Here is a 26,271-nt window from a genome sequence, read left to right as displayed (position 1 = left end):
TTTGAAATAAGGTTTATTTTCAGTAAACATTTAAGACGCAGTTACGCGTAGATGCTAAAATAATAGGTCGTGGTCGATGACAGGAATGGCATGGTCAGAGGGCCTTTGTGTTGCCACTCTGTCGCACTTGTAAATTATTACGCAAGTGTGACAGGGAGGCAACACGTCGAAAGTGTTGGTAACTTGTTGCGGCGCGACGTCGTTATTACCGCCGCTGTAAATATCTTTAAATTCCCTTGTACAGATGTAGTGCATAATTTTTCCATTGTATTTTCTCGGAAACGTTCGTATTTTTGAAGTAAAAACTTCTTAAGCGGCGCTGTGCACTTTTTGTGATGGGGAAATTTTTTAAACTCGCGACAGGTCACGTGACCGTAAGATTCGTAAGACGTAAGACGGACACGTGACCTGATCGAAAAACTGTGACAATGTCATTGGAATAGAAATAGAATAGAAATAGAAATAATTTTATTCGTGAGCCCAAACACTTCAGATTTCAATCACAATTGAGTATTCACTTCTGCCGGCACTCCCGGAGTGCAACCCGTTGTTTTTTTTTTTCATGCTAGTTCAGTCAGTCAGTACTTTTTGAACGAGACTGACTTTATACTTCATTTCATTGAGTTGGCACTGCGAGATACGAGGTTTTTTCCTAGTGACGATATGGCCCAAAGCATATTTAGTTGAATGTGCTTAATTATTTCAAAATATGCATGACCCCGCCACAAAACAATTGTCAAAATCATAATAATTTGGCATAATCAAGCATGCCAAGAGTGCCGTTAACACGATATTATAATATGATATATTCCGGTTTCGGGAAAAAAGAATATGTTATTGACCTGATGCCCTTTCTGTCATAAATGACGTAATCTTAAACATATATATTATATGTCATGAGTTGTAAAACTGGTATATTTATTTATTAAATATGTACTATTCGTAGATAAAACAGCTTAACAGCCATTGGAGCGACAGAGTGTGGATTTGCCACCAAAAACTTTAGAATCCTATTAGTATGTTGAACAACCTTTTTGGTTCCCGATGCGGCTAGAGTTAAACCACAATAAGTCTGCAACGATTTTGATAGCACACGCAGTGCAAGAGTTATTATACGGCATAATTTCATAGAAGTTTGACATTTATAATAACACTATCAAAATACTGATCTAAACTTTCACGATTATTTAACATTATGAAACTACACAACGCTCTATCTTGCCAACGTTTTATCTTAAAACTTAAATACGCGATTAAGTCCCGTTGTGTAGTTTCATAACTATCAAAATAGTTTGCAGACTTATTGTGGTCTAACTCTACAGACAAATATGCAACATGGATATTGTATGTACGAGTACATAGGTAGATTTGTACATAGATATAGGTATAGATTTTGCTCATAAATGTACCGACTATTTGATTTAAGTGCCTATATATTTAAACAACAAACAGTAGTAAATAGGTAATGTTAAGGCCAACATTACATTAACTATAGGTAAAACAGTTTCGGGTGATTCTAAAAAAATGTATTAAGTATTAGGACTATTAGGTACTAAAAGGCCAATTCAAACGTGCGTGAAAATACGATGGCAAAAGGATTATATGCACTACATATGTAACGAATAGTTAAAATATAAACAACTTCAAGGATTGCAAGACATTTTATTTTAAGTTTTAGACGTAGGTATACTTACAGAGATATTATAGGTAGAGTTGTAAAACCTTATAGAGAAAAGACGCGAGTTCCTACTAACAGTATTGTGTGTGATCCGATTATGTAAGCCTGCTTGTAGATACAAAATACAAAATGCTTTATTTCATAAAATGCACAAAGATTATGATCTAAGGGATGATGCCTCCCGGTAAGCAAATTGTTGCCTGTGTTGGGAGACACCGCTCTTCCTTAGGTACTTAATAAAGATTTCATTTAAGTACAGATTGTTATACCCGTTATACCTAAACATTTTTACAGATAGAATACAGTATATTATGTTTTAGTTAATGATAATACCAGTAATGAATCACGCTAAATGGATACCGGGTGCGAACTCAAAGTACAGAGTCTGTTACATGTTACACACTAGGTATCTCGCATATTCACGCTGACTCATACTTACCTAATAGTTTAACATTAGCATGTATGTACTTAAATCATAATAAATTTCCATCGTTTTCATTATGACATATATGTATATGGCCGATTGTTTAATCCTTTAAACTCTTTAAAGGTCACACACTTAGATTTAATATGGCGAAAATGACCACCCTATAACATCGTATAATAGTATGTTTTTTTTCTATGCAGAATTTTTAGGACTTTATTGAGGCGATGAGACTTGAAAACTTTAATTTGTTAGAATAAATAGTTAGATACATACTTATGATAGTAAATAGATTAAATATATTACAACCGGATGTGTGTAGTACTCAATAATAAATCTAGATACACATTTCCTGCCGTTTGGACTAGATTGGAATAAACCTCTGAATAATAATCAAATATGTACCTACCTAACATTCAATAATTACTAATAATTATTTTCTGATGTTACATATATAGGTAAGTAAATATATGAACAAATAAATTATCTACAAAGATAAAAATGCCCAAAATGATGTTAATTACGATATAAGTGTGAAAAGTAGGAAATTTAATCGACACGAGTTATGAATGGTAACTGACGTGATTTTTTTTCTTTTTCCGCGAATCTAGATTACCTAGATTCAACGGCGAAGCCAGCGGTCAGAATCCTTCAAGGCTAACTAGGTTTAGCACGTTAACCTCTACCACTAAATATCCTCAACTACTTGGTTGTTCACAATTATACCCTTCGTTAGGATACCTAGGTATTACTGACACGTAAATTCTACCTTAATAAGCTTCAAAATTAATGACTGCAGTGTTAATTTCCTTCGATAGCGTGACGTGATCGCTGTTCAAAATCCCATACAAAAGGAGACTTAACGCTAAATCGAGTGAAAGGAACCCCTCACTAGGGGTTCAGATTTTTTTCGTAATTCCCTGTGACTTGACAATCTTGACATCCTTTGCTACATTCGACTGTCGATGTTCATTACCAACATTTGACTTTAAGACACTTTAAATAAAAAATATTCTAAATCTATGGTCAGTATGTACTTAGGTATAGCGAACTGCAAAATTGCATGGACAGTATGTGGACAGCATGGACTCATTGTTAATGAATTCCTTCACTTGTATAATTTACAAAAAAAAATCACTATAAACTATGGCGAATATCTTGCGAAAACATTAAAACAATCATAATGTATAACTACGAATATATAAATGCAAATACGTGTAATTTAGCATGAAATATAAGACCTACAATAAAGTTAGTAGGCACGCATTTTAATCACAAACAAGTTGCTTGGTGTCGCGTTTCTGCTTATTGGACAGAAGGTCATTTAACGATACTGTTACCCTAGTAGCCTAGCCGTGGCATTAACAAGACATAATTAATCATTTTAAGCTGTACTAATTAGTAAATTTGTTTGTCTAAGCCTCTAAGCCCTAAGGCTACACAATACATATTCGTTTACTGATAATGAGAAAAACTGCTTTCGCAAAATAGATTGACCCAAAATTGGGAGGCCAAAAACAGTATTTTAACATTGCCACTCCTATACACACGCTATAATATAAAACGCATTTTTCGCGAAATACCATATACACAATACCTATACATAGTTAGTATTTTAATCACAAACAAGTTGCTTGGTGTCGCGTTTCTGCTTATTGGACAGAAGGTCGCCGTGACGATTCTGTTACCCTAGTAGCCGTGGCACTAACAAGAAGTTATTATAAGCTGTACTTATTAGTAATTTGCTAGAAGTAAATTGAGGTTTGCAGTATGTAGGTATTTAAGGCGTTTATCACACTAGCTGGATAGCTTAGGTAGAGGAACTTGCAAGAGTGGCCTGTAATGCCAAAAATATAAGTACTAATATTGTATTTCCGTTTATTGAAAGATAAAAGACAATGCCCCTTTAAAAATTTACAATTCTATAGGAGAAAAAAAGAGTTCTAAAATTGACATATTTTCTTACCATTTAAAGAAAATTATGAAAAATGGTAACGGAATGGAAACAAAACCTGAGACTCTTCTTTTTTTCGACAGATCGAAAGACCTTGTATTGTAATTCTGAGCAGTAAAGTACCATTTTTGTCTTTTTATTTACACACGTGAATCATTAGACAGAGATAAAGAAGTAAAACGATGAGCTACATTCAACAAAAAGCTTGTGAGATAATTATGCTAATTTAATGGGTATTAACCTTGATTCGTCACATTAGACAGTGTATCGGAATCGGAGTTCTTAATGCCTTTTTTGTGAAGGCAAGGACGTCGCTGTACGAAAGTAGGGCAACAGACTTCAAAAGTATTTACACATATTAGGCGAGAATGATAATTGGAAATAATCGATCTATATATTCCGTACTATTATTGCGACTTCAGTTAGTAAAACAATATTTAAGTTTTTTTTGTATGTATTACCTAGTTTTTTTTATTATCTTAAGTACCTATACAAGGAAGTAGTCAGTTTATAGCGGTGCGAATTGTAATTTTTTTTGTGAAAATTATGAATTCCTAATTCGAAAACGTCAAAAATTTTTACGCTTACCCTTTTTTCCTAAGCAGATTATTACACCTATTTAAACATCAGGGGTTAGAATAAGAACTCAAGCCTTCATTGTTTTGTGTGCATTTAAGAGCTAAAGTACGATTATGATGACAGGTGCGATTAAAAATAAAGACCTTATAAATTATTACTTATTTACACTGTCACGCGTGTTTTTACACGCCAAGGTCACAGATAAGGAGATATATTATAATAACCGCTACCACACGTTGCACAAAGACCTATTATCATTTACATGTGTAGGTTAGGTAGGTGCAGGCTAGATTAAAAGTAATTAAAACGACATAATACTTTGGACTTTGTATGATAAGCAAGTATGTTGTTGCATTGCATACCTACTTAGTTACCTATATGATTATTTCCAGAGGTGTCACCAATTAGTCAATCAGTGATCTGCTGTTAACTGTATTGTTTTTGTTTTAATTTGAGAACTGTTATCTTATTTCTACAATATTAAAGATCTCGAGCACTTTCGATCCTAAAAGGAAAAAAAATCCCAAAATTTTTATTTCCATTCCGTTACTATTTTTTATAGACTTTGTATACAGGAATATAGTGTAACAAAAATATTAGGGATCCGTTTAAGCGCATACATTTGTAGCAAAACTAGTGGGAATCCATTTAAGGTCATATTGGGTATCATGTTCTGATTAGGAAAAATAATGCAAAAAACGAAGTACCAAAGGATTTTGCAAACGCATCAGCACGTGCGCGTGAGTTTCGGCAAACAGTGGCCGTATCGGTGTCAGTGAACGCGTGACGTCACGACAGCTGATAACTGATACCGATGTAGAACAAGGGGAGCTGCGCGGGCGCACAAAGGAGACCTCGCGGTCACTGACTTTGTTTAAAGTCTTTGAGTACTTTGTTTATTTTTGTGTATAATGCCAACTGAAGGTCTTGACTTAGGATTAACAGTTAAAGTCTTAAAGTGCAATAGAAAATGATACGAGTTTGTAAAACATCTTCTTGCACAACTCTTCTCGGTATTTTTGCGCTATAAATAGTAGCTTTTATAATTTAGAAAATGATGTGAAATTCAAAGAATATTACGGGACATCAAACCAAATTTGAACCTTTCTGGCTACCTTTTGTAATTTGCCGTAATTTTCTTTGCAGAAATGTTCCAGATTTTTTAACGGAAATATAGCGTTACGAATGTACAGGTAGATATGCAGTCTTTTTCAATTAAAAAAAATCATCCGAAAAAGTAATTAGAGTACCTGCTTGTTATGTCCAAAAAAGCGTCATCAGTTTTCTCTAACACAGCTTGGCCCTGAATAAAAGCGGGGCGCACAGTTAATTAAATTAAGTTTGAATTGTACCGATTATCACTAAATGTAGGTACTTGTCACTATGCTAAATTGGGCAACTTTTTGTTTATATTTATTGTATTACTAGGCGACATTTAGGCCGGCGCCACACACGACGACATTCGATAAATAAATTAAAACCGGGACAATACCAGCCAGTAACCGAATAAATATTTGGGAACAATATCGTATGTATACTTAGGTATCGCCAGGAGAGTTGAGGTGATGATTACGCTGAGTACTAATCGCAAAAACAGTATTGAATATTGGCTAAAAATAATAAAAAAATACCTCGAAAATACTTTTTGGTGCATCTTGAGGCTGGCGGTTCAACTTTTTATCAGAACGACAAAAAAAACTCATTTCAAAATCTTGCCGTCGCGCGTCGTTACGTGATTTTGTTGTTGTGTGCGTGACTTCAAGTCTCGTTACCTATACTAAAAACAAACTTAACCCATTAATGCATGTAATAAAAATATTTGTTTAAATTGAAGGACATATCCGCCAATTCTGCCAAATATGGCTACTTATGCGGTAAGGGGTTAAGTTAAGAGGATAGTGGACCACCGCTTCTCTATACAAACACAATCCCCATTGTCCCCTCTGGATATTGACATTATGGAAAATATTTTGACACGATTCGATGCATATTGATTGAATTTATTGGATTTTTTAATTATTACGAGCCCCGATGCATATGTTTTCGTCAGGTGACCCCATTTTTTGAGGTTCTCGCGTTTGTTCAAAAATAATGTTTTTGTTTAAAAATTACTAATATTTAATGCTTATACTAATGTAATTTAATTTTATATGGTAATACTCTGCAATAACTAAATCCAAATACAAGAAATACCGTTTGTACTAAAAGAAAAAAAATAATGATTTTTTTTTTTTTTGTCGGGTAGGATTATAACATATGTGAAAAGGGCTATTCCCAGGGAAAGCAATAGGGCTCTGCCAATGTACTGACAATTTTGTTTCGAGCCCATGCATGCAGCAGTGCTGTAAGAGAGGACAATATGATTTGGACAACGTTTTTGAAAAGTCCTTTTTTTCAGCAATAAAAGTCTCATGCAATTTTATTATACGATCAAAATAAACTACATTAAACATTGCTATTATGGTTCCCATTACTGGGTCATTATATGTTCATGTGTAAAATTTATTAAAATAAACAAAATTGTTGCGCGGAACTAGACGAAATCATTTGCATCGGGGCTCGTATAAGAATTAGTAGCTTTTTAAAAAACTTGTCTGGATATTTTTCCGCTCTAACTCTTATAATAACCAAAAAAATAAACTAAAGAGCATAGCTACGATATGATTATGATTAACATACAGTAAACTGTGTAAAAATATTTTGCATAAAGTCAATAATAAGTCAAAAATAAGCAGGACTTTGTACCATCTAAATAAACACATGGTGACGAAATAAGAAACAAACTTACCTACGTCAAAACCATTTGTTTAATAGGTATACTGTAATTTGGAATTAGTACATTACGATACAAGTGCGAAAACTAGGGAATTCGCAACTTTGGTTGTGTTTCAATTTATGGCCATTCGTTGCGAATCACCTTTTCGCACGTGTATTGTACAACGTTTTCAGTACATATGGCCCTTTAAGAGCCCTTCAACGTGCGTGTGCACGTACCACCACTGCTAAATAATCGTAATTATTTAAATTTAACGACAAGTATTTAAAAATGGGGGCCGCTACGGACTGTATTGTGTATTTAAGTACCTTTTGAATATATCTAACTAGTTTTTATGTTGCTGGATTCGTCGATCTAGGAACTCAAAACAAAAAACGGCCGTTTTTACTTTGGCGGCATAGATTGACAAATCCAGCAACATAAAAACTAGTTTGATGTTTTCAAAAGGTACTTAAATACACAATACAGTCCGTAGCGGCCTTTTTTTTAAATATCTTTCGTGAAATTTATATAATCACGATAATTTATAGTTCGTTTTTTTTAGCATTAGAAAGAACTTGCAAGAAGGTAAGCGATCTTGACAAGTCTTTTAATTGAAAAACGCTTTTTAAAAATCAAAAACTATTACTTATAAAAGCAGAAGAACATAAATGATCGTATGAGATTCATAATTGTTACGTATTTGCCTTAACTTATTTCTAAAATGTGCTTTTCAATTAAAAGACACATCAAGATTGTTTACCTTATTTCTAATGCTAAAATAGTAGTGGCGCTAGTGTGCACGTTGAAGGGCTCTTAAATTTGCGACATACGCACGTATAGGGCTATTTACCGCACTAGGGCGGTAAAGTAGCACCATATGTACTGTAGAAGTAATAAACCAACTATAATTTAAAACTAATTAAAACATTGCAACTTAAAGTGACATTCCATTTCCAACTGCAGCTGCAATACTGTTCATTTTCTATGGAAATTGACAATGACAGCGAGCGTTTCCATAGTAAAATGAACAGTGTTGCAGCTGCAGTTGGAAATGGAATGTCACTCTTATTTATTGTAGACACAGTCCATGACCAAGGGGAGGTCATATCACATAATCAAACAATGTAGGTATAAGTATGTAGTAAAACTAAATAAAATCGAGGTAGAGGAACCTAGGAAGAAAACGGAGAGTCCGTTACTGTACACAGATGTATCACGTTTAATGTTATGAACGATTATGAATAACATATCAATTTAACAAAACTATGGAAACAGCTGTCTCAGTTATTGTTTTCATAACTCCACTTGAGCACTACGTCGCATTAAATGTTATATACACATTTAAAGTAAACATAATGTACCATTTGGTACCTTATCACAGTGACCGTCAATTTTACAGTACATCGGGTGCTCCATTACGACACCCTGTACTATAATAAGCAGATTACGTAACCACGTCACAAATTTAAAGGGCCATAAAATAAATGTAGACATAGACATAGACATCCTTTATTGGTAATGATAAATTACCTATACAGGTGTACTGTACTTACTTCGATCGTGTTTTAAAGAAAGCCACTCGTTGCGAATTTCCTATTTTTCCCACTTGTATCGTAAATAACTAATTTATCATTATTCGATTATTGATAGGCATTTTCTATCAAGAAATCGTCATCTTGACTAGGCACCCTGAGAATTAAAATGTTTGCTTTCGCGCATATACTGCCTACTGAAGTACGTCAGGTATTATATAGATAAGTCAAAATTCTTTTCTTCGTCTTGTTTTCTGTTCCCAAAAGGAGCTGTTTGTGTGGGGTGAAATTTAGTTTATAACTTTTCTCAAGAGGAGGAGGAGGAGGAGGAGGAGGAGGTTTTAATCTATAGCTAGAAGGAGATGCAATAGAACATTGAACTTTATTATTTATATGATAAAAGACAAACATAGAAGCGTGACGGTGTGTTCAGGGCTATAACCGCGAAAATCGAAGTTCGCAAATTGCGGGCATTTTTCTCTGTCACTCTAATTACGCCTTCATTGGAGTAAAAGAGAAAGATCCCCGCAATTTACGAATTTCAGCTTTCGCGGTAGCCCCTCTGAACCGAGACAACGAAAATAATTTTGTCCCAGCTGTCACATTCTTTGTTTTCCAAACAACCATATAACTTTACTTCTTTACAACCGTAAATTACCTTATTCCTAGTAGGTAGGTAATTATGCTTTAGTTGTGTTTTATGCTTTACTTAACTAAGATTTAATTGTGACGGTGACTACCTAAAAATTTAAACGTCTCAATTCAATCTTCCTATAATAATAACTGTCAGTTAAGCATGTGGCATGCCAAAGGCCACGTATATCTAACGTATATTATCAAATTACCTAAACAAGCGATAAATAAATAATTAAATGTCTTCGTTGAATATTTCACAATGCTGATCATTTCGCAATGCTATTGACAGGCGTATGTAGGTCGATACTAATTGATTATGTGCGTTCATTTAGTACTGAATTACTAAGGAAGCTAGTCTACAATATTAGGAAATGTACCTAAATGTATAGATTTAGTAAAGTTTATTAACAAAAATAAAAGTATTAACAAAATATAGTTTGTGAATTAATTTTGAATTAAGCAGAAACGTCTGCAAATTATATCACAAAGCTTGGAAATAAATAAAAAGGGTTATTCTCAAAAAAATATGTGTGCGGTCTAATAATTATTAGGTATTAATAAGGTAGGTATGAAAAGAGTCATGGCAATTTTGTCCACTTTTCATTTATTTCCACAAGCTTTGTAGATTGTGAATCTTGCTTAAAATATTTAGTGAGACTAACGCAAAATTGTAGTTTTTATATTTCAAAAATGACACGGAAAATATATTATCCTCTTGGGGTTCAATGTCCTAATACTAGTACAAATTACCTCCAATGAAATTTAAATCTTAATGAAATGGAATAGAGTTTCTTTTATTTCGTTTCGTTCGATTTTAAAACAAAACAAATTCAACTCTATTTTTTAATACCGTTGATTCAAATTCGATTGCCAATTTTCCTTGTATGGTGGGCCGCTAGAGGCTATACACATTTGAAAGGGCAAAGTCAAACCAAAACCTTACCTTAAACCTTATCGTTATAATATATTTAATAGGTTAAAGTTGGCTCGATAGAAAAAATTACGGAAACATTTTCATTTTAGTTTTTCTAATTCTACATATTTATATGTACCTATTGTATGATTTGTATGAGGTAAAACGTTAAATTTATTTCCTTTACTTTATCATAGATGCCTACATTATACTTATCTATTTAAAATCTAAAATCGTGACGCCATTTCACGTCACACGACGACTATTATATTCCGGTTTAGACAACATCACACGAAATTTCTCAGTGTTTAGTGTTAAGTCCAAAGATCATTCAAATCTTGAATTTTTAACAGCTATTTAAACACTTGAAATACGTAATAAAATGTTTAAATACGTCATTGTCTACATATTAGTTAAACAGGTTTTATTGCAGTTTATTTTTTATGTTTTGTAATGTTAAAGGAATTCTGTCTAAAGATCAGCTATTTCCTAAATCTATACTAGTTTTCCATAGAACCTTAATTTAATGTCTGACTTAACTTGTATGTTTATTTACCCTTTGGACCCTAATAACGCGTAGCTGTAATACGCTTAAAATAAGTGTTATGTTATTGCTTACGGTTAAAGAATTTTATTTGTGTGCCACTTAGTACCTACATTGTCATAGAGATAATTAATCAATCAATCAATCAATCAATAGGTAATCATTTATTCAGGACGAAAATCCGTAATGTGTTAGTAACATACTAATACTTAAATCTAGGGTTAGTACCTACAAACTTAACATCAATAAAAATATTTGGGAGGGACTTTAGTATTTGGGATATAAGAACAGGGTTTAGAGCGAAAAGGAACGGTTAAAATATTTAATTTTAATTTGAAAACTTTAATCAAAACATACATAAAAATTACATCTCAAGGCTCCGTTGTATCGCCTGCTCTTGTGTCGGATTAGGCAGTTTGACCAGAAGTCAGCGCTCTTCACGGCTTTAAATTAACCGCGTCAACTAATTATCTTAGCAAAGTCATTAAGTAATAAGCATAACGTTCGCAACGCCATGTTATCTCCGCTGTAGTTAACGATGATCAGTTTGTTATGCTTCCGCACATTTATTTACAAAAAATACCACACTATCGTACCTACGCTACGCAGTGAGTGATGCTGTTGATTCTATTCTAATTGTGGGAGAGTCGATCGTGCTTGAGAACCAGATAGAGGATCGACAACTTCGAAAATCGAATCGTTATCTGTCACTGTGACAGATAACGTTGAGACTCTCGGTGTTGGATAATGTTGATGTGTGCAATTAAACGCAATGATCGCAAAAATGTATCGTGGAACTTAATTTTCTTTCTGGCTAAACATTTCCGTCTCAAAAAGGGGGCAAATTCTATATACATTTCACAATTGTAGACACATTCCGTCATACTTTGGCTTTTTGCTTTGTTTTTTTTTTATAATCTCTTCTCGTACTTACCTATTTGGCTCTAAACCACTGGTTCATCCAATAACAGACTCGTGCGCACCCATCGGAATACACACGGCTCAAGTGTCAACACAATATGTTTATCTCTGTAAACACTTCGGGAGTGGAGAATTGTATGTGCGTGTGCGCATATTGTTTCGGATTTATGAACATACTTGACATTTGAATGACAAATAAGGATAGGAGCTACTTGAGTAGGTACTGAGATTAAGTAATTCCGTTTCTATGAGATAAGAATTTGGAAGCAAATAACTTCCAAAAAAGGTATTCTTTTGTATTCAGAGATAAAATAATATATAACTGACTTCTTTAGTGATTTCCTAAATTCTATTCTAACAATAGTTTTTCTTGGAATTTATCGTAAATTACTAATAGGTAAGTATATTTGTAGTTAAGTTGCTCTTAAAAAAAAATTAAATTTATAGGAGCAGAATCGACTAGTATAGTAGGTATTACAAAAGCAAAGTTATTAAAAACATCGCATTTCCTAGACTATTTAAATTTGTACGTGTAATACCTAAGAAGGTGTTATTAGATTTGTTCTAAACGTAAACGCAGTAGATTTATTCAATTAATATTGTCCTTGCAACAACTCAACCATATTAATAATAAACATTACATATCAGCCAATTAATGTCATGTAGCCAACACTCAAGAGCAGGTCAATCTAGGAGCCTACTCGAAGATTAAAATCTTTAATAGATCAGATTTCATTATGACGCTTGGAGTGCCTTTACACCTCCAAATCTTATTAGTACCTACTAGATACGGTCAAGGGATTTAATTTCAGTAACATTTTGTTTCTTGTCACAGTGACAATAGTTTAGGTCCCTAACGACTTTCATATTAATTGTCACTGAGACAAAAGATACGGTTAAATTCTTTGACTGTATACCTAAATACTAGTCTTATTTTAATTTATTATTAACAATAGACCCTTTAAAACTGTGTTGTATTGTAGTAGTTGGCTTATTTTTAAAATTATTGTACTTCTAAGTTTACCCAGGTAACTGGCTGTTGTATTAAATGGTGGTTATTGTCGTTGTTGTAATTTCATGTCACTTTATAATGTCATTGTAAATGTTTTCTTAACCTGTGAAAGCCCTTCGTAACCTAAATAGGTATCTCCAAAATATTATTATATTTTTTTACATTTTTAGTTTCTGATAAGAACTTAATAGTAAGGCAGATTGCACAAAGGATACATTTTACAATATGTACTTACAAAACTTAAGAAACTAAAACCCGTTCTGAGCCGTGCCGGGTCCAAAGCTCCCGATCACACTAGCAGCGTTACCCCGCTGTATGGCGATGGAGACCTGTTGGACAGGCCATGACTCAGAACTTAGGTACCTACCTAATTGATTGGTGGATATTGGTGCTCTCGAAATGCACTACGAGTTCAGTCATGCTCACATCATATCAATAACCAGTCAAGTAGAGATCTTTAAATTTCAAATAGGCTTCGTTGACAGCTAATCGCTGACGTCCGTATAGGTTATCGCAGCGGTTAAGGAGGGGGGAGGAGGGTAGCAGTATCGCGGAAACGGGCCCTGTCGATCAACTAGGTCATTTAGCGGCTTGTCAGGACGTTTGTAATGCGAAATAGGCTTCAACCATTCGTCGCACCTTTGTCGAATATGCTACGGGGATAATATAACACTCACCGCTCTTGCTACTTGCTATACTGACGCTGCCGGTCTTTTGACTGCCGTCTGAAAAACCGATTCTGACGGCAAGCAAGGGCATGAGCAGGATGGCGGATGGCGTTTACAGAATATACGTGCTCATTGCCCTATGGGTTTGCACGGAACCGAAATGTACCGGAAGATCCGCGGATCCGGATCCTGATCTGGATAATTTCATACTTTTCGGTTCCGGGTTGCAAATCCTGCCTATCGTCAACGGCCAACTGTAAACAACGCATTCATAATTCAACTTCAATCACTTGTCATGCAAAAGTACGTCTAAGAATTCATAGAATACAGTTACTACTAGGTAAATACAAACATAAATATAATAAATGATCTTTGGAACCAGTAAATGACGCAAAACCCCTGATAATTCGTATAAGAATCAACATAACAATAAATAGGGAAGCCAGTTCCAAACACTAAACTACCATGCATAATTATTAACTTGATTTTATTTGCCACTTGTTTAAAAGAACGCATTCCCACTTTCTAAATCAAATATGTATTTAACTCTTTAAATTGCGGACTCTTAACCGGTGGGGTGGGGAGACACTCCTGGCTTCGGGCAAACTCGGCTCCGTTCGGCTCAGCATTGCTCCGAGCAATTATAAGAGTCACAATTTGATAGGGCATGCTCCCGGGAATTCCCGGTTCTCATATTCCCGGGAATTCCCGGGAATTTTATGGTGTCAAAAGAACCGGTACTGAAGACCCGGTACCGGTACTTCCCGGTTCTCATCATATGACTATTTATTCCCATTTCAATAGTAGTAATGTTTAGTACTTTAGCTCAGGACATTATATAACATTTAATAATGGTGCTATGAAATGGGGGACCCAAATAACCCGACAAACTAACCTAGTAAAGTAGGCATTCGTGCCGTCATAGTGCTGAGTGCATCGACTACGCTACGGCCGTGTGGCTCGGCTCGGCCCAGGCGGAGGCAATGTGTGCCGGTTAATTTCGTAAAATAGGTTGAAACGCCAATTAAGTCTTTGTTTATAATAAAATAAGTCATTTATTAATTCTTATTTATTTATTCATATGAAAATAAGTCATTCATAAAGATTGTACGCTACAGAAACAATTTCTTAAAAGTAATCAAAAGATGCCTTGAGAACCGGGAAGAACCGGGAATCCCGGTTCTGGCAATGCCCAGAACCGGGAAATGAAATTCTTGGTACCGGGACCGGTACTGCATGCCCTACAATTTGAAGTCCCTTTGCGTGCACGACCATATAAGATAATGTGCAGTCATTATAGATTTTGACCCGTGAATAATTAGTTCTTGGATTTTTTTTTCGTAGGTCCCTCAGGGGGGTCACTGGGAGTGTAAATTCAAAAAGTAGGCTGAATCAGGCTCCTGCGTATATTCTAAAAATGTTTTTTTTTCCAAAAAAACGGTTTTCCTTCAATAAATTGGCCATTTTTGATTTTACAGTAAAACCGTAAGGACAAAAATTGTAGGAAATTTGATTCTCTACAAGTTAGTCCAGTCATTATATCCAAAAAACCGACCCTTCCCGTGAATAATCAGTTCTTGGATTTTTTTTTTCGTACGTCCCTCGGGGGAATCACTAGGAGTGTAAATTCAAAAAGTAGACTGAATCAGGGTCCTGTGTATATTCGAAAAACGGTTTTTCGTGAATAACTCGGTCATTTTTGATTTTACAGTAAAACCGTGAGGACAAAAATCTTAGAAAATTTGATTCTCTACAAGTTTGTTTCCCTTCATTTATGCCGTAAAGCGTGGAACATAGGAGATAATGATAATATTTTGAATTTGTCGCGTTTTTCAGGTTTAATTTTTAAAATATCGATTTTGGGGGGAAAAAGGTGGGAACCAAAATTGTTCAGAATTTAATTCTCTACAAGTTTAGTCCTCTTCATTTATGTCGTAAAGTTGAAAATAAACGAGATGTTGAAAATATTTATAAGTGTCGCTTTTTTCAAATTTTATTTCCAAACTATCGATCCTAGAAGAAAAATTGTGAGGACCAAACTTGTAGAGAATCAAATTTTCTAAAATTTTTGTCCTCACGGTTTTACTGTAAAATCAAAAATGACCGAGTTATTCAAGAAAAACCGTTTTTCGAATATACACAGGACCCTGATTGTCTACTTTTTGAATTTACACTCCCAGTGATTCCCCCGAGGGACGTACGAAAAAAAAATCCAAGAACTGATTATTCACGGGAAGGGTCGGTTTCTTGGATATAATGACTGGACTAACTTGTAGAGAATCAAATTTCCTACAATTTTTGTCCTTGCGGTTTTACTGTAAAATCAAAAATGGCCGAGTTATTGAAGAAAAACCGTTTTTTTGGAAAAAACCCATTTTCGAATATACGCAGGAGCTTGATTCAGCCTACTTTTTGAATTTACACTTCCAGTGACCCCCCCGAGGGACCTACGAAAAAAAAATCCAAGAACTAATTATTCACGGGTAGGGTCGGTTTTTTGGATATAATGACTGTATTCATTATATAAATTGAATTTTGACAAGCCTAATTAGGCTAATTAGCCGAAAGGGATAGTGCCATAAGTTAGAAAGGGATATCATGATTCGACCCTGAATCGCTGTCAAACTTCGGTTTTGTAAGAAGTGTCCTTTCTGTACGGTAATAGTACTATTACTTATTCTGTGCCTTAACTCAAGTAGCAATTATTTCTTTTCAGGATACAAAGAGATCCTCCATGGCGTCCACGGGCGCCTCCGGCCGCGGCAGCTGGTGGCCATAATGGGGCCTTCTGGGGCCGGCAAGTCTACATTACTGGACGTGCTCTCAGGGTACAGGGTCACTGGGGTTGGAGGAGCGGTGTTCCTTAACGGCAGAGGCAGGATCATGAGTAAGTCTCACTTTTTCTACCATTGCTATTGGACAATTTGCTCTGTCCTTTGAACCGCTGACCCTTTCGGTCCCACGGGCGCGATATCGGGCAAGCATGACAGTCAAATTTCAATTCTAAATTTAAAACCTTAAGCTTATTTTTTCGGTGGCATATAATGATCCCGGGATGGGACGATGAGATTTCTCACTTGCTCAAACAGTTGCCTTCGTATATGACTTTTGTCTTTTTATTACTGCATGGAGCATGAAACAGATAATATTTTTACTCGGGTTCACAAGGTTGATCAATGCTGATTATGCTTATTTTAGTGTAGGTCTAGGTGATCTTATAGGTACCAGTGGCGGCGCGTCCATAAAAGCCGATTCCCACCGGCTTGCCTGTTTTTGGACGTTTGAGCAGAGTTGTAAAGGAAATATGTAAGCCAAATTCGCCCCGGCTTGCCTATGGATATGTTTGACGCGCCGCCACTGATAGGTACTATCCTAACAGTCCCTCAACCCTTTAGCTTTAGGGCTTTTAGGCTCTCTACAGTATCTATGCTGTAGCTCTTGGACTTAAAGAAACTTTTAAACGCTGATTAAACGCCTTAAACACTTAAACGCTGGGGTTGATTGCCTTGAGTCCAGTTTTGTATTTTGCAGTCTTACTCGTACTTGCGTAACATGTTACGCAACCCAATTTTAATAGTAAATTATCCGTTTTTAACAAATTATATGACGGCGGCTAAATTATTTCCATATTGCAATTCCAGAGCAATTCAAGAAGATGTCGTGCTACATACAGCAAGACGACCGGCTGCAGGGGCTACTTACTGTAGGCGAAAACATGACCATGGCTGCCAACCTCAAACTCCCCACCAAGATGGATAGCTACGAGAAGGGGGAGATCGTAAGTATAAGTAGTTACTGTACTTTCTAGCACATAATAAAATCATTAGTATGACGCATATTCAAGTAAAAGCTCTCTCCCCCCCCCCACACCACTTCTTTGTCTCGACTTTCGAAAAGTAATCATCAATCAAAGTAAACATTCATCATTTCTGGAAAAACGGTAAAGGTTACAACAAAACTGCCAATGAACAAAGGGGGTCAATCAGGTCAATGGGTACCTACATTGTCTACAATAGTTGTCTACGAAGTGTGTTGCTAAGAATTATAGTTTTCAAGCTATATTCCCCTATTTCAGATAGAAAATATTCTCACCAACCTCGGCCTCTACGAACACTCCAACACTCGCGCAGCACAGTTGTCCGGCGGACAGAAAAAGAGGCTCTCCATAGCTCTGGAGCTCATTAACAACCCTCTTATTATGTTCCTTGATGAGCCCACTACGTAAGTAACTTCTTTACTAACTAATAGTTATAAATAATAAGAACTGGGTGAGTTGTAGGTATGTGATTTCTTAGATACTCGTATGTTGTAGCCAGAATATAGATTTTGATAATCTCATATTAGGTATGAAACCATCTCAGAATTGATCACTTCATGATAAATATGATTAGGTTAGACTTGACTTTTTCATGACATGGCCAACCGATCTTCATGATTTATCACATCATGAAATGATCAATTCTAAGAGTTCTTCAATGAAATGATCTGAGCATGACATATACAACTATTCTAACCAAGTATCCCAACTTTCCAGAGGCCTCGACAGTTCCTCGTGCACACAAGTAGTCCAGCTCTGCAGCAGCCTGGCCCGCCAAGGCCGCACGATCATCTGCACCGTCCACCAGCCTTCGGCCTCGCTCTTCGCGCTGTTCGACCAAGTATACGTGCTGGCCGCCGGACAGTGCCTCTACCAGGGCACCACACAGAACCTGGTGCCGTACTTGGATCAGACGGGTGTGCCTTGCCCCATCTACCACAATCCTGCTGATTATGGTAGGATATGAAGCTTCTTACCTAAACATTTACAGCAAAGAGCATTCCACACGATAGCCGCTTACGAAAACTAATCTTTAAGTTTTGTTTTGACACTGTCAAATTTAGTACCTAACCCAGTAGTATTAGATTAAATCCCAAATTAATGACCCATAAATAATATTGATTTCAGTAATCGAGCTGGCATGCGGAGAATACGGCGAAGACAAAATCCAACTCCTAACAACCAAATCAGAGAACGGGCGAGCACTGAACTGGTTCGACAACCATGAGTCCATCCCCAGCATGGAGGCTCTGAGGAAGCAGTTCCCCCTGAGCGTGCTGAAGGCCCTGGACAGGGGGTCCAGCAATGAGGAGACGCCGCAGTCCAACCAGAGATCTGTTCTGATTAGGACAGGGTTCCTGAAGGCTAAACGAGATGCTGTGAGTACTTTTCTTATCCACTCACTTGCTTGATATGTTCAGTGATCTTTACGGTATCGTCTCATTTTGCAGACAATCAGTTGTACTGAATTGAAAAGGCTTACCTATTCAAACTCATAACCTGTTATTACAATACAGAATAAGCCTCTAGTCTAGTCTTTAGTTTTCCTAGATTAAGAAATGTCGAAACCAGAATGCTGTAGACATTAGTTGTAATACAGCAAGTATAAAACTTGAAGATTTTTGACTTAGTATGACTTAGTAGTAAATTCGTCTCACTGACTGGCTATTAGTCAGACACTCTGACGAATGCTGCCTCTGCATGCATCTCATGACACAAGAGCACCGTCCGCTCGGTGTTTACCTTACATTTCATTAAATTAAGGTAAACGTAGGTACTAGTGCTCGACATGCTAATGCCCAATAGATGACGACACCTTGCTGTCACCTCTATTGACAATGACTTAAGTTTCAAGATGACTAATGAGTTAATGACTAAGATGATAATTAAAAAAAATTACTCGTACTGGGACCGCGTCGAGCACCAGTACGTTGACCTTATCAAAAAGGTGTTGGTTTCGGCTCCGCGCACGCCTCCCAAACGTTTGGAACAATTCTCGTATGGGTTCAGCACAAGTGTACTAAAATATAACAAATTTGACAGACCATGACCCACATCCGTGTCCTGGTGAACATCCTGGTGGGCATCATGCTGGGGAGCCTCTTCATCAACGCGGGCAACGAGGGCTCCAGGGTACTGGAGAACTATAACCTGCTGTTCGCCATACTGATGCACCATATGATGTCACCAATGATGCTCACCATTCTTACATGTAAGTTTTTCAAAGCTCAGCCTCGGGGCGAACCAAGGTCACGGTTAGTGAACACGGGAGTAGGTAGTAGAATAATATATGTAAACAAAGCTCATTGAGGGGATGCGGGTTGTTTAATGATCATCATCAGTCGTTCCCTCAATGCTGAGGATCGTGACATCATGTCCTAATGATATTGTATGGAGAAAAAAAAACATACAACCGAATTGAGAATTTCCTCTTTTTAAAATCTTGAAGTCGGTTAAAAAGAGGGGAGACCTTCTCCCAGTATAGTGGGATATTTGCTGCTTTTGGGGCTGGGCACGATTATGGTAACAACCCCTTTGCTTGGCTTTTGCTGGTCTACTGTTGAGCACAGCTCTTCATTTTCTTCCTAATCTTCCTTCTAAATAAATTATTTTAATTCGAAAATTTAAAAAATTTTGTTTGTTGTACTACTTTTTCTTACTTAAAATATTTTATATTTTTCTCTTTCAGTCCCGTCAGAAATGTCGATCCTGTCCAAGGAGCACTTTAACAGATGGTACTCCTTGGGATCCTACTACATCTCCATAACTCTCGTTGACTTGCCCGTATCTGTAAGTACCCTTCATATATCTATTTAACCTACTTAATTTTATTTTTCTGAAGACTATAGCATGAACTGAAATCCTTTCAAATAACGAAATTGGGGAGAATACATAAAAAAAAGTAGCTCTTGTCTGTCTGTCACCTCTTCACACCTAAACCGCTGAACCAATTTAGAAATGAAATTTGGTACCCGTGGTGGCCGGGAAAGGACACAACACAGGATAGTTTTTACCATCATCATCGTCATTAGCGAAGTCGCAGGCAGAAGCTAGATCACCATAATTATTAACCTAAAACGAAACTGTTACTTTCCAGGTAGTATCATGCTTCGTGTTCAGTGTGATAGTCTACATCATGTCATCGCAGCCGCTAGAGCTGACCCGATTCGCCATGTTTTTCGCCATCTCCATGTACACCGTCCTGGTGGCGCAGAGTTTCGGACTCATGATCGGAGCAGTCTTCAACGTGGTGGTGAGTATCATTATATACATTATATGCCTTATGTTTGCCTTTTCCATGGATCTTGACAATAACCGGTCGTGCACAATGGTATCCCGCGGTCTTTCTTGCCTTATCTGGCGTTCTCCAGTTACCTACTACTTATTCAAGAAATTCTCTGCCCCATCAGCCATCGGTTCTACGATCAGAAGCGGTATCATGGTCGCATTTTTATCACCTATCATACCGTGCGTCACTTTCGCACTTACATATTTATTAGAACGTGACAGGCATAAAGCAGGTGACAAATGATAAAGACCCGACCATCTTAACTCTACAGTATGCCGTATGTTCTTGATATTCCCTCTTCTTTTCTAAGAAGTAAGATAAAGTATGGCTAAGTTTATCCAAATATATCAAGCTTTCTACGTTATTTGGATTCGGTTAATTGTCACCGTCCAGATTGCCAAGCAGTACATTTGCATAACTTCAACTTGCTTTACAGAACGGCACATTCCTGGGCCCGTCACTCTCTGTCCCAATGATGATGTTCGCTGGTTTCGGTGTGACGCTACGGGACCTGCCCTCCTACCTGTATTGGGGATCGTACGTGTCCTACCTGCGCTATGGGCTCGAAGGACTGATCAACGCCATCTACGGGATGAATAGGCCCGTACTCGCCTGCGAGGATGAATTATATTGCCATTACAAGTGAGTAGACACTGAAGGTTCTAAATATGATCTTTAGCGTGACTAGCTATCCTAACTGTACTGGGGATTAAACGTGCCCTACCTGATTTAAATGAAATGGAGATAGTTTGAGGTCCGAGAAAGGACATAGGATAGATTTATCAATCAATGATTTGATTTTGTTTAACTATCAAATATCTAGGTATTGTAACGCCGCCTATTTAAGGTTTTTGACGGACACTTTTTGATACATGGAGATTGTTTTCCTTACCTTTACCTTCCATACTAATTTTCTCCGTGTTTTTTTTTTCAGGTATCCCAGCAAGTTTTTGAAGGAGATTGCGATGCGATCGGACATGTTCTGGTGGGACATCCTCGCTCTGACCGTCAATGTTGTCGTCCTAAGAATACTGGCCTTCCTATTACTAAAATGGAAACTAAACGCAGTGCGATAAAATATGTCTGTACGGAATATTTGTGTAAATTGGTTGGGTAGTAGTGTAGATACCAGTCTAGCTCTAATTTGTGTGACAAGTGACAATTATTTAATATTTAGTCTAAAATTGCCCGAAAGAACTGGTAGCAAGTAGCTGTGTTAGAAAAAAATATAGGTATTTAAGTGTTATTAGAATAAATAAGTGCATTGAAATTTCTGAACCAAGTTAATAAAAAAAAATAGATGTGATATGAAAAAGTGACACAAAATAATCTATTGTAGTAGGTAATGAAGCTGAAGCTTCTTGGTAAAAAACATTCCGTTATAATAATAATTAAAAAAAAAAAAACAAAGAAATTTTGATTGTAAGTTTTATTCCAATGGAAAATGTGATGGTTAGATTTTTAATCTGTGATATTATTCCATGATGTTTTTTTTGTTCTACTACTTCTACTTCGTAGTTTTGTGTCAAATTAAATACAATATGTGTATTGAAACGTCTATTTTATGCCAAGTCTTTTGACATTCCTTGTCATTTAGCAGCCTATACATTGACATTATCGACTTTGACAAAAGAAGAATAAGCATTATAAATTCTTTTTTACATGGTGGAGACGCAAGGATTAGAGTAAGGTATCTACTTCTAGATAGTTCGCTATGAAAGTACTTGCCTAAATTATACTTCCAAAGATTAAGTGGTAAAGTATACCTCTTTTACTATTAAGTGTAAATTGTTGAAGAGTTGAGGCTCAGGTCACGTGTTTTTAAAGTTAAATAATATACCCTTAGGTATATTAGTTTTACTTAAATGTATACGAGACGAAACATGTTAATTAAGTAGTAATAATTTTGGAGCGCCTTTAAATATACAAACAAATCTGTAGCTTTGTATAGACATTAAGAGTCATGAACCCTTTGCCATAAAGCCGCTCCCATACATTCGAAGTTACGCTCTCATTTTATTAGTACAAGCTGAAACAACAAGAAACTTGGAATAAACATATTATTAATTTTTATTGCTAAATATTGTAAAACAGATAAAAACAGTGTGTTAAACAAGCTCTACATATTTGCTCTAACATATGCATTACCTAGTTGAATTTCCATGCCAACTTGCCAAGTTATTTCCATGCCAAATTGCCAAGTTATTTCCAAGCCAACTTGCTAAGTTATTTCCATGCCAAATTGCCAAGTTATTTCCATTGCCAACTTGCCAAGTTATTTCCATGCCAAATTGCCAAGTTATTTCCATGCCAACTTGCCAAGTTATTTCCATGTCAAATTGCCAAGTTATTTCCATGCCAACTTGCCAAGTTTCTCAATTCCGTCGTTTTAAAATGAGAGCGAAACGTCGATTGTATGGCGGCGGCTAGGTTCGTGTGACTTCTTACATTAAATACGTAGGTGGTTAGTATTTTTAGGTAGTTTTCGAAGTTTATGTTTTACATAATTTAATTGTACCTACATCCTCTGTAGGAGTAATGTATGCACACGTCTGTGCTTATTTTCTATATTCTGTTTGAAATTCTAGATATATTAGCTGCTCAATTATATTATTTATTATTTTATAGATTAAAATATTTATAATAAGGGAACTTGACATTTTTATAACTTTTGTATAAAAAAATACGTTTCCTGGTAACTTTTTATAATTATCAATAAACATTATAAACCCATAATTGCCTTTTATTCTTCAAACAAATTTAAATCGTTCGGATTTCTTAATCCGCACACAACTTACACAAATATCACCTTCTAGTATATAATATACCTATTGGAGCGCGACCTTACTGGCTACCCGATTCGAACTTTAAAATTCGTCTAATATTACGTCTGAATACGATATGGATTTGATATGACAGTATCAAAAGTCATATCTAATCCATATCCATAAATTCGTAAGAACTATTTATACTTATAATCTGTGCCATAAGTAGCTTCGATTGTATAGGAGCGGCTGTTTGCCAAAAACAGTCTTTAAAAAATCTTGGACATATTTTGCTACCTATCACATTACTATACTCGTACATCGGTAGACTACGTAACATGGATTATTCCAACAGACAATCTAACACGGGTATTAAGCGAATTATAAAAAATGCATTATCTATTATGCATTATCAATATTATCGTTATAATTTTATTGATAAATATATTATGTTGATTTAATATTAAGCGAAAGATAACCTGCTAATCAGTCACTTAAACCACCAAGAAGGGGATGTATTAGTGAAAATAAAAAATGATTTCTCAAATATTTTTATCCGTGTTTTTTGTAAGCGCGGAGAGTAAAATCGATAATTTTGTTCAGAGATTTGCATACGACTATGAGTTATACGAAAATGTTCTGGATCCAGAGCTGTGTCAACAACACTTACGTGAAATGAATACGTTTGAATGTAAGTACATATTTCCATCGTGACCATTTGAAAGTCCCTATCACTTTACTAAACAGTGCCTCTACCATCAGTTGGCAGAGTATTTTTCACTTACACTCGGTGAATAAACGTGCCGTGTGTCACGTTTTACGTTTCTTTACGGTCTTATGTACCTAACTTCACTCCACTCCAAACGATGCTGTCCCTTTCTAAGTATACTAAAAAACAGAGCAAGAGTTATATCGGAGTTTTATACAGCGCCTCTAGGACTCACTTAAAGAACTAAATAAGAAAATTGACACATTTTCTCACGTCTACGTAATTTACTATCTATGCATCTCGCTCTCGCATATTAGTGCAAGTGAGATGCACAGAAAGTAATTATACATATACTGATGGTAGCCGTGAATATGGAGGGTAGAGGTAAGGAGAATCCTTTATGACTTTATGAGAAAACTCCTTTATGGGAGAATATTTGCAAAAACTGGGCACGCTGTCAGCTATTATAATTTTTCTAAATCTCTCCAGAGTAGCGAAAAAAGAAAACCCATAAACCTAGTTTTTCATTGTATCAATACCATACTAAAAATCATGGAGAATGGAAGTTTCTCGTATTTAGAAGTGGAAAAACGTTTTCTCTTTTTGTATGGACGATTACGACGTATAGTCAGACCGTAAAAAGTCTGCAGCGATTTTGATAGCCCACGCAGTGCAAGTGTCATTTTAAACGTCAAACTTCTATGAAATTAATAACACTTAAGCTGCGTGGGCTATCAAATCCGCTGCAGACTTTTATTGGTACTACTATAGTATACTTCCCTCTTAAGGTTTTTGACGGAGACTTTTTCATTAATTAATTACATGGGGATTGTATTCCTTTACCTCTACCCGCCACTTAGAGCATTTAGAAAGGAGATGTCATCGCTGTCATTTTCTTTACAAAACGCGGGGACGTCAAATGTATTGCTATTTCTACATGATTTGTACGTAACGTATAAATAGCCATGTCAGTCCATACAAAAGTTTGCACAATTGTGCAAGTTTTTCGGCACAGGGGTGAGTAATATTGTCAACAAAAAAAATAAAGAATATAGACTAGGTATCTGCCGTATTCGAACTTCAAGATATTCACAAGAGACGACACGTACTAGATCCATTCTAGATACGTTATAGTTTAGATATCAACTAGTTCTCTTTTGCAGCGCAATTCGGGCAACCAATGTCACTTTTACGTTAGATAGCGTAAGATATCTATTAGATGTGAATTGGATCTCTAAGTCAAATCCCGAGGAAGTCGTTCAAGAGTATCTCCAGAATCACGCCAATGTCAAATTTGACAGGTTAGATCTTAAACATATCGTTATCCTACGAGTATCTTGATGGTGATGTCTAAAAGATATCTAATAGATATCTATTTCAAAATCCGAATCGGGCCCTATGATATTTGATTTATTCGGTTGTCAATATAAAACAAATGTAGTTGTTCTTTCTTCTTGTATGAGACGCCATTACTATGTAGTCTTGCTTGAGATTAAGAAACATTATTTGGTGTTAAAACAAGATTTTTTTCCTGCTTGGAACCCTAATCCTAACAGTAAGCACTCAATGACCACTCCAGTTATTAAATGCTCTAAGACCAATTTTGTCACTTTGTTACTGAATCAACCTTCATTCTAAATTTTTTTAAGATTTGACGTTGCCATAGTTACGAAAATAATAAACACATCAATATTAGTAAACAATGTATAAAATAAAATATATTGTATTCAAGAAAAAAATTGCAAAATATGATAATTACGTAAACATCATTAATTAACGAGTTTAAATTATAACTTTGCGTGTTAAAAAATAGGAAGCAAAGTATATGGCGCGATTATACAGGCTACTTTTGGCTACATATTTATTACCTATGATGAAAATAGTACACACATGAGAAGAAATCTTAAAATACTAAAATAGGTATATATTATATTATGGTCCGCTTCAGTCCGCATCATAACAACGGCCGTCTCCTATACTGCTAAGTACCATTATCAAATAGAGTGTGCGGAAAGAGAAGAGTTGTGAAATGTAGGGGAGCCCATACATCATACCTACGACTCTTCTCTTTC

The 26,271-nt window shown here is 35.9% G+C and overlaps 1 protein-coding gene across 1 annotated transcript in view; it reads left to right on the top strand.

The window, feature by feature from the left end:
• LOC134674351 (ATP-binding cassette subfamily G member 4) overlaps window positions 1–23,461 on the top strand; it is a 36,578-nt gene extending 13,117 nt beyond the window's left edge. The window contains exons 2-11 of the mRNA XM_063532444.1: window positions 16,336–16,506; window positions 17,261–17,397; window positions 17,695–17,840; window positions 18,154–18,392; window positions 18,565–18,815; window positions 19,480–19,648; window positions 20,126–20,226; window positions 20,534–20,689; window positions 21,162–21,367; window positions 21,660–23,461. Coding sequence (XP_063388514.1) covers window positions 16,336–16,506; window positions 17,261–17,397; window positions 17,695–17,840; window positions 18,154–18,392; window positions 18,565–18,815; window positions 19,480–19,648; window positions 20,126–20,226; window positions 20,534–20,689; window positions 21,162–21,367; window positions 21,660–21,801 — 1,718 coding nt within the window. The 3' untranslated portion in view covers window positions 21,802–23,461. The remainder of the gene's footprint in view (window positions 1–16,335; window positions 16,507–17,260; window positions 17,398–17,694; window positions 17,841–18,153; window positions 18,393–18,564; window positions 18,816–19,479; window positions 19,649–20,125; window positions 20,227–20,533; window positions 20,690–21,161; window positions 21,368–21,659) is intronic.
• Window positions 23,462–26,271: the final 2,810 nt, after the last annotated feature.

This window comes from Cydia fagiglandana, chromosome 1 (assembly GCF_963556715.1).
Source record: "Cydia fagiglandana chromosome 1, ilCydFagi1.1, whole genome shotgun sequence".
In the NCBI taxonomy this organism is placed as follows: domain Eukaryota; kingdom Metazoa; phylum Arthropoda; class Insecta; order Lepidoptera; family Tortricidae; genus Cydia; species Cydia fagiglandana.
Note: the sequence above shows the minus strand (reverse complement) of the source record. Positions and strands in the feature narration are given on the sequence as shown.